This window comes from Chrysochloris asiatica, unplaced genomic scaffold, assembly GCF_000296735.1.
Source record: "Chrysochloris asiatica unplaced genomic scaffold, ChrAsi1.0 scaffold00117, whole genome shotgun sequence".
NCBI classification, from domain to species: Eukaryota; Metazoa; Chordata; class Mammalia; order Afrosoricida; family Chrysochloridae; genus Chrysochloris; species Chrysochloris asiatica.
Window position 1 is genome coordinate 1,556,325 of NW_006408635.1, and position 10,058 is coordinate 1,566,382.

General features: G+C 39.1%; 1 protein-coding gene across 1 annotated transcript in view; it reads right to left on the minus strand.

The window, feature by feature from the left end:
• Positions 1 to 10,058, minus strand: part of IPCEF1 (interaction protein for cytohesin exchange factors 1) — a 162,876-nt gene that overhangs the window by 93,975 nt on the left and 58,843 nt on the right. Inside the window, exons 4-5 of the mRNA XM_006868475.1 lie at positions 4,717 to 4,790; positions 1,112 to 1,183 (exon numbers count right to left, since the gene is read on the minus strand). Coding sequence (XP_006868537.1) covers positions 1,112 to 1,183; positions 4,717 to 4,790 — 146 coding nt within the window. The remainder of the gene's footprint in view (positions 1 to 1,111; positions 1,184 to 4,716; positions 4,791 to 10,058) is intronic.

Consider the following 10,058-nt stretch of genomic DNA (forward strand, 5'->3'; position numbering starts at 1 on the left):
AACCGACTCGATGGCACTTAACAACAACAACAACAACATATAATATATATATAGTTGTTAAATGCCTTTGAATCGGTTCCAACTCACAGCAACCCTGTATAGGGTTTTGAAGTTTTTTTCTTTACAAATGAACAAAAATATATCATTCAGTCATATTAAATACTTAAAGTCCAGTCCCTATTTCCTGTACAGAGCTGAAGGTCAGGATTTTATGCCAGACCAAGACTGAGTCTTAGCTGTCAATATTTATATATATATATATATATAGATGATACTTTCAAGCTCCTTTCCCTGTAATGCTGGTTCCCATTTTAATATTTTCCTACAATGACTCCTGTTTTACTCTTATCTCAACTAAGTGGCTCTCAGAAGAATCTCACGAATTCTTCCTTAAAAAACAACAATGCTATTTTAGTATGTGTGGGTCTCCAAATACGCTTCCAAATATTAGAGAAGACTTTATAACCACTAAAGAGATGTAGGATTAGCACTGGACTGCAAACCACAAGGTTGGTAGTTCAAATCCATCTGTTTCTCCTCGGAGACCCTCTCAGGGGCTGCTATGAGTGGGAACAGACTCGATGGTACTTAACAACAACAACAACAAAGAAATGGAAAAGAGCTGTGGTAATACAATGGTCAGTCAGTCGTCTGCGAACCAAAAGGTCCATGGTTCCAGCCTATCAAGAGCTGCACCAGGGAAAAGACCTGGTGAGGTGCTCCTGGAAAGATTGCTCTTGTTTATTGCTAAGTGGCCATCGAGTCAGTTCTAACTCACAGCGACCTTGTACAGGGTTTCCAAAGAGTGGCTGGTGAGCTCGAACCTCCGACCTTGCAGTGCCAACCGACACTGCCATCCAGCACATTAACCCACAGCGCCATACCAGGACTCCCCTGTAAAGACTACAGCCTGGCAAACACTCTGGGGCAGTTCTATTCTGTCATATGAAGTTGCCATGGAAGCACCTGCCACCAACAGACATATGAATGTGTCAAGTAACAAAAATTAATAACACCATAACTGACCACAAATCTTTGCCTAAAGTTCCAGTACCCGAAATAAAGAAATCTATTCCCATAAAGAGTGGATTTAGCTAACTTCTCTACTTACACATTCATTTCTTGCAAATTCTCAGACGCAAAATAAAAGGTCTTGATCTCTGGATGGCTGATCTTAAAAGCACTTGAATGGGAAAAAGCACAGACAAATAAGCCATTAGTGTTTGCAGGAGTCATTGAGTTTGAAAGGATATCAATCAACTAAAAGCACTGTAAGTTTTTTTCTTTACAAATGAACAAAAATATATCATTCAGTCATATTAAATACTTAATATGTCCAGTCCCTATTTCCTGTACAGAACTGAGGGTCAGGATTTATGCCAGACCAAGACTGAGTCTTAGCTGTCAATATTTCCATTCTTATGGACATACGCTTTTTATTGTCACTTGCTAACTGCTCTGCTATAAAATACAATTGATGAAAATTTAGAGTGATAGAGGTGTCAAAGCAAAATCCTCCGGTCACCTCTTTCTTTCAAAGCATTTATTCAAATTCAATCAAGTATAAACAAGGATTTTATTTATAGAAAAATTCCACACTGTGAAAACATAGGAAAGCTCATCCAATGTGCCCTATAGTTGTAAAGAAAAAACATAAGGTAGATTTTAGCTTAAAATAAAAAGTATAAAACATCGAAGATAACCATCAATGTTACTATTGTTGTTGCTAGGTGCCATGGACTCGGTTCTGACTCATAGCTACCCAGTGTACGACACAACAAAAGATTGACCAGTTCTATGTTATCCTCTCCGTCATTGTTAAGCTTGAGCCCATTGCTGCTGACACGGCCAATTCATCTCAATACCAATTCATCTCAACTCATGGAAGTTTTTCTCTTTTTCACTGACGCTCCACTTTAACCAGCATGTTCCCTCCTGATGGTATGTCCAAACTGTGAGAGAAGAAATCTCACCATCCTGACTTCTAAGGGGAATTCTGGCTGTACTTTTTCCAACATAGATTGGTTTCGTCTCCCAGGAGTCCATAGCACTTTTAATATTATTCATCAACACCAGAAATCAAATGTATCAATTCTTCTCCAGTCTTCCTTATTCATTGTCCAACTGCCACATGCATATGAGATTAATGGAAATATTATAGCTTGGATCAGGCATGCCTTAGTCATCAAACTGAAATGTTCACACTTGAACACTTTAAAGAGGTCTTGGCAACATATTTCCTAGTGCAATACACCATTTGATATCTTGACTGCTCCTTCCAGCAGTGCTGATGGTGGATTAACACAACTTGCATGTTTTCACCATTTATCAGAATGCTATTTATTGGTCCAGAGTTGAGGCGTTTTGTTTTCTTTACACTGAGGTGCAACCCATGACGAAGGCTGTGGTATTTGATCTCTATCAGTAAGTATTTTAAGTTCTCTTCACTTTCAGCAAGCAAAGTTGCATCATCTGCATATCGCAGTTTAATGAGTTTTACTCCAAGACTGAAGTCATGTTCTTTTTCTAATAATCCACCTTCTCAGATTATTTGTTCAGTATACAGATTAAATAAGCATGGTGAAAGAATACAACCTAGGAGTACAATTTTCCTGAAATTAAACCTCTCAATGTCCCCTTATTCTATTCAAATGACTGCCTTTTGGTCTATGTACAAGTTCCTCATGAGCACAGTTAAGTTTTCTGGAATACCCATTGTTGATAATGTTATCAGTTTATCATGATCCACACAGCTGAATGACTTTAGATAGTCAATAAAGCACAAGTAACATCTTTATGGAATTCTCTTCTTTCAGTCACAGTCCATCTGATGTCGACAATGATATCCTTCATCCCACGTCCTCTTGTAAAGCAGGCTTGAGCCTCTGGCAGTTCCCTGTCAATGTACTGTTGCAGCCATTCTTGAATTATCTTTAGAAAAATTTTACTTGCAGCAATATCAATGATATTGTCCAGTGAACTCCACATTCTATTGGGTCACCTCTCTTGAAATGGACACAAGTATGGATCTCTTCCAATCAGTTGGCCAGGTAGCTGTCTTCCAAATTTCTTGGCATAAATGAGTGAATACCTCCAGTACTGCATCAGTTGGTGAAATATTTCAATTTGTATTCCATCAATTCCAAAAGCCTTGTTCTATGCCAATGACTTCAAGGCATACTGGACTTCTTTCTTGAGTACTACTGGCTCTTGATCATATGTTACCTCTTGAAATGATTGAACATCATCCATTCCTTTTTGTAGAGTAAGTCTTGTGTATTCCTTCCATATTCTTTTGATGCTTCCTGAATCAATTTGTTTTGCCCACAGAATCCCTCATAGTTCAAGTAGAGGTTTAGAGTTTTTTTCAGTTCTTTCAACTTGAAAAATGCTAAGCTTGTTCTTCCATTTTGATGTTCTAACTCCAGGTTTTTTGCATATATCATTATAATTCTTGACTTTGTCTTTTCAAGCTGCCCTTTGAAATTTTCTGTCCAGCTCTTTGACCTCCTCATTTTTTTCCATCTGCTTTAGCATCCCTAACACAGGAGAACAAGTTTCAGAGTTTCTTCTGACATCCATTTTGGTATTTTCCTTCTTTCTTGTCTTCTTAATGACCTTTTGCTTTCTTCCTGTATGATATTCTTGATGTCATTCTACATCTAGTCTTCTGTCATTAATGTTTAATGCATCAAATCTGTTCCTGAGATGATCTCTAAATTCAGGTGGGGTATGTTCAAGATCATATTTTGACTCTCATAGTCTTGCTTTAACATCAATAAAGATGTTACATAGCTTCTTCCACTTTACCATTTAGACTGAAAGGTTTGCTGTATGACTCAGGGGGTTTTGTCAATAATCAGTCTTAGTCAAAAAGAAACAAGAATCAACACCACCCCATAGATCCCTGGACACAGACCAGCATAGCAAAGACTTAAAGCTAACGCCAGTTTACGAGTTTTCTTAGGGGGTAAAAATGTATTAATTGTTGCAGCTAGTAACATAGATCAGAAGGGAAATAGTCCTTTCTAATACGACTGGAAAAGATGCCAAAAGAAAAAAAGAAAGGAGACTAGGAAAAGAGGGCCTATATATAAATATAGCTGGAGGCTCTCACAGGAAACACTTTTGACTAGGAGTCAGAATTTCTGCGTTCAGACTTGAGAGCTGTGATTCCAGGCAGGTCACAGCTATCTCATCCTCTGATACAAGGAGAACCCTGGGCAGGTGACATCTTGGATCCCTGACAGGACTCAACTCCTCTGAATTTAAATATGTCAGGTGTAAACCCTAAATCTGTGACACTGCTGAGAATTTAATCAAAGTGAGCTACTGACAATTCAATGAACCAATTTAAAAACAAATTGACCTTACTCTCACATCTCCTTAACTCTGATGAGTCCTCTCTAACCATGACTCTAGCTCTTAACAAGGACATGACCTTGACACATGTCCTCTGCCAGTTCGGGATGGGAACGTCATTATAATCCCATCTCACAGATGCCAACACAATCCATGCCAGGGATTCATGGGTCTTTCAAAATGAAATCCCAGAAAATAAGAGGTAAATGCTCTTATTGCTATGTAGCATATCAGCCTACAATGTTTCATATTCTCGAGCCATTTTGAGTGCTACTGTCGTTAAGTCTCAGAACACTGTGAGGGGCTAGTGTCCAGAATCAGAGTTCTGTGTGGGAAGAATGATAGACAACTTACTGCTTTTTCTTGCATTCACTTGCTCTTTCCACAGTGAAATCAGGCAGGTTGACAAATCCATCAGCCTTCTCTGCCTGGAATATATACATACAACAAGTATAAATAAATGGGTCAATCCTAGATGCCTGTTAAATACTGAATAAAGATGGTATGGTTAAAATGAGGAAGAATCAAAAGTTACCTCCCTGAATCCACATTACCCACTCCACTCCATTACTCCACTCAGTTTAGGAGAGAAATGACCATCCTCCCAACACATCACCCAGCGTCATTCCAAGAGAAGAGGCATAACACAACTAGGGGGTGGCCAACATATGGCATGCATAGTACTAGCCCCATCCTGTCTTCATAGAAAACACTGCTAACCCATCAGAGCCCTACTTCCTGCTGTGTCTGCAGGCATCCACAGCATGCTTCTGAACAAACAGCTCTAGTAAGCTATAAGCACATACGACCAAACCGAATTCAAATTCATGGGATGGTTGACAGAGCCCTGACTTCGGAGTTAGCAGATCTAGGTACATGTTATGATTCTATCACCTACAGATTGTTATCTGCCTTAAATGAGTCCACATGAACAAAGTACTGAACTGGCACTTTACAATTATTTCCCTGCCCAAATCTATGGGCAGTGCCTCAGGGATTCAGTCACAAATCCACACTTCAGAGACTCTCTGTTCCTGAACCAATCCCTAGGCACTCATTCTACAAAGGAAAGACTTCAAAGAAAACCAGCACTCTAGAGGACATAACATAAATGTCACTTTCAGTTACCAGTTTATAAAAAACAGACTCATTGGCCCACCTCACTAAGAATTTGTATTTCATATTTTATGGATAAAGTTGAACTGAGATGCAAGGAGCAGAGATTAGTTGTCATAGATGAATTCAGTTCTTTCATCTACAAGTGGGGATATACAATCCACAGAGATTAAACATAAATGAGTGAGTGATTATTGGGAAACAAGTAAAAATGGATTTCAAAAATGCAATCTTAATTACAAAATTTGTTGATTTGTAGTTAGTTGCCGTCAGTTCCACTAGCTGCTCAGTTCGGACCATAGGAGTTCTTAGGTCATGTCCTCGACTGAGTCTCTGCTTCTCTTCAAAACAACACTTGCACTCTTCAAAAAAACTAAACTTCTGAAGCATCCAGCCCTAAGTACATCCTCTCTCCTACATGAGTCAGATACAAAGCCTTCACTTCTTATAATACACACAACTCATTCTCATGTCAGTGTTTCCCAAAGTCCTGCCCACAGAAATCTCACTCCAGTGCTCCTTATAGACAATGGCACACTCCTTGAAGTGTGTATCCTCATTGCACAACCCTACCACCCTCCAGTTGATTTTGGCTTATAGCATCCCTATAGGACAGAGCAGAAATGCCCCTAGAGTTTCCAAGGCTGGTGCTCTAGGATCAGCACTGGACTGGGAACCACAAGTTGATGGTTCAAACCTACCAGCTGCTCTTTGGAAACTATTCAGAGTCACTGTGAATCAGAACCAACTCAACAGCACTTAACAACAACAATCTCTATGGAAGCAGACTGCCTCCTCTTTCTCTCACATCACTGTGAATATATATATGCAAAATCTATACCTCAAATTAAGGAACTCTGGTAACAGAATGGTGACAAGTTGGGCTGTTAACCTCAAGGTCAACAGTTTGAAACTACCAGCAGTTCCGTGGGAAAAAGATGAAGCTTTCTGCTCCCGTAAAGATTTCCAGCCTCGGAAACCCTATACGGGGTTGCTATGAGTCGGAACCGACTCCACGGCACAGAACCACCATCACCACCACAACCGTAACCTTAAATGAGGATTCAGACCTGGAGCTCCAGTCACAGTCCCAGAGATTCCACTGTCTATCGAACCTCTCATGTAAGTGTTCCATGGGCCCCCCCACAATTGGTGAGTCCAAAGCCAAACTCCTATTACTTGATAAAAATCCAGCTCCTCTTTTTCCTGAATTCGCTACCTCTGGGATGATACCAATCTCTATCCAAATGCCAGTAGAGGAAATCTGGGAGTCCCTAATTGGCAGTTCCCTCTTAACAACCATATCAGGAATGGCCAAGTCATGTCATTGCTGCTTCTGTCGTGAGCCTACAATCTATGCCCTACCGACCACCTCCTTCTGGTTCCCGTCACCTCACACTTGAATTATTGTACAGTCTCCTAAAGTGACTCCTCCCTCTATTCTTGTCCTCCCTTCCACTTCAGTGTCCAAACCACTATCCAATCTGTACATCATGAACATTCTTCACATCTCTTCTCTAATTAAAACCCCACATGGTTCTCAACTGTCCTTGGATAAGGTTTATTTGCTTTGTTGTTAGAACAAATGTGTAGCATAGCACATTAGCCCACAACACCACATAGCAGGGCATAAAAGTTCTTTCATCATTAAGCACACATTTTTCCTGATTTTAAACCATTCAGTGTCCACAATTTCAGTTTCTCTAATTCCACTGTCCCTACTCAACCAAAAACAACAAAGAATCAGAACAAAGAAAAACCAATGCTTCCATGGAACTAAATTAGAATAGACCCCCAATTTTTGGCATGATGTGTTCCTAAACAATTTATTTTTAGCACAAGATCATCTCAAATGATACCAATGACAAAATCAAGGCATGAAGAATGAAGCAAAAATACAAGCTTTCACTAATATTTTCAATCATGTAAAATGTAAAAATCAATGTAAAAGATAAGGTGTAAATCTTCATTTGGGTGGATTTTTTTTTCTGGAAAGGTTACAAGTTCTTCAAACAAGAGTCTAAGTAAATTCACATGAAAACACCTTATTCTTTTCCTTGTAGATCTTTCCTTTATAAGCAGAAGCATTTTGTCACTTAGGGCATATATTTCTTTATTGAGCTTCACTTCATTGTATTCTGCAGATAATGCTTTTTCTTTTTTTCTTTTTTTACCAGCTGAAGGTTTGTGGCAACCCTGGGTCGATCAAGTTCATCAGTGCTGTTTTTCCAACAGCATGTGCTTCTTTCAGGTCCCTGTGTTACATGTGGGACACACTCACAATATCATAAATGTTTTCATAATGCTATTGCATACCTAATAGATTACAGTATAGTGTAAATATAACCTTTATAAGCAATGGGAGCCCAAGAACATCATGTGACTCTCTTTCTTGGAATAGTCGCTATATTGCAGTGGTCTGGGACTGAGATTGCAGTATCTCGAAGGTATTCTGAAGACATTCAAACTGTCTTCAAAATCAAGAATAACTGTGTCAAAAATTGTCCTTGCTTATTTGACTTGCAAAAATGTCTCAAATTTGTCAATCATATTTGGCAAATCCTGAGGGAATGACAGTTTTTTCTTCATCCTCCTCCTTCCGCTCCTCCTACCTCTTCTCAGATCCCATGTTCGCTGTTACAGTAACTAAAATAACTTTCTCAGATGGTATCCTTCCTCTTTAATGATTCCTAACTTACTGAAAATGTGTTCAAAGTTATACACTGGCATCTGCATACTTCCTTATCAATCCGATTATCCAACAAAACTTGTTTATTTGCCAAAGAATCAGAACATCCTTTGGCCATGCCACAAACATAGCAGCCCAAGTCTAGTCAGAAAGTCTGTACAAGACAATACTTTTCACTTTGTTATATGATGTTCTATAATCTCCTCAGAAATCAGCCCACTCATTTTCTCCCAGCATCCTTGGTTTTATTAGTCGACAGGAAGTGCCACCTGCAGTTGTTGTCATTAAACCAACAGATGTGAAGTCAGTTCAGACTCATGGCGCCCCCATGAGGGTCAGAGTAGAACTGTGCTCCATAGGGCTTTCCAGCTCTGAGTTTTCAGAAGTAGGTCACCAGGCCATTCATTATTTGAGGTGCTTCTGGATACACTCAAACTCCAACTTTCAGTTAGCAACCAAACATATTAGCTGCTCACACCACAAGGTAAGAAATATGTATTTTATCAAAACTGTTCATGTTAACACATTGGGGGGGGGAAATAAAAGTAAGGGCTGCTATCATCTTTCCAATGTTGTGGAGCATATGTTTACATCTCCCATAAGCAGTCTGCTCTCCTACATTTTCATTGACTCCACAAATATTTATTGAGTACCTGCTATATGTTGGGCACTGTGACAGACACTTGGGGCACATTAGTGAGTAAAGGAGGAAGAGATTTCTGCTCTGCAAGGACAAGGAGCCAATAAACTCAACATCAATTGCATGACATGTTAGTAGGTGGTCAATACTGTGGAAAACAGCAGTTGTTCAGGCTGAGGAGATCCTGGAGTATAGTCAGGTGAGTTGTTTACTGCTCCCTCAGTCTCTAACACCCTCATTCCCAGGTGTTAGACATAACCCAGCGAGGATATCCTTGAAAACTCTCCCACTTCCCCTGCCCTAGAGCCTCCTACTTGCCCAGAGAACCAGGTGAGGATTTCTCTACAGTACTTCTCACACTGTATTTAGTTACCTCGTTATTTTTCTGTTTCTCCAGTAGGCTGTAAACACCTTGAAGGAAATACTTTTGTCATTTCTATTATCAATACTGGGGGCAATACATTAGAAATTAATCAATTCATTTTATAAGTGAATGTATCAATAATAGAAACAATCATTTTCCTCTGACAATACAGTATTAACATGAGATTCAAAAATCATTCTGGAAAACAGTTCAACAATTTATCAAACATGTAAACCTGTAATTATCATATAACCCAGTGGTTCCACTCCTAGATATCTAGTCAAGAGAAAGGACACACAAACCTTTGCGTGCAAATGTTTATAACAGCATTACTCATAATAGACAAAAACTAGAAACAACACAAGTATCTGTGAACTGATAAATGAGTAGACACTTTCATATATTCAAACAATATAACACTATTCAACACAATAAAGAAATAGCCTACTGATACATGCTAAAACATGGATAAACCTTGACATTTTTATGGTAAGTTAAAGCCAGACACAAGAGACCCCATATTATATGATACCATTTATAAGAAATGCCTAGATAAGCAAATCAACAGAGACAGAACTGTATTAATAATTGCCTATGGGTGGAGGTTTATTTGGCCAAGAGGGATAAATCCAAGAGGAATGAAGTAACATTGGCATTCATCATCAAAAAGATCATTTCAAGATCAAACTTGAAGTACAATGATGTTTGTCATAGACTAATATCCATACAACTAAAAGACATAACAAGGAGCTCTGGTAGCGTAGTGTTACGAATCAGGCTATGAACCTCAAGGTCAGCAGTTCAAAACTACCAGCTGTTCTGTGGGAGAAAGATGAGGCTTTCTGCTCCCATAAAAATTTACAGCCTTGGAAACCCTGTACAGGGTT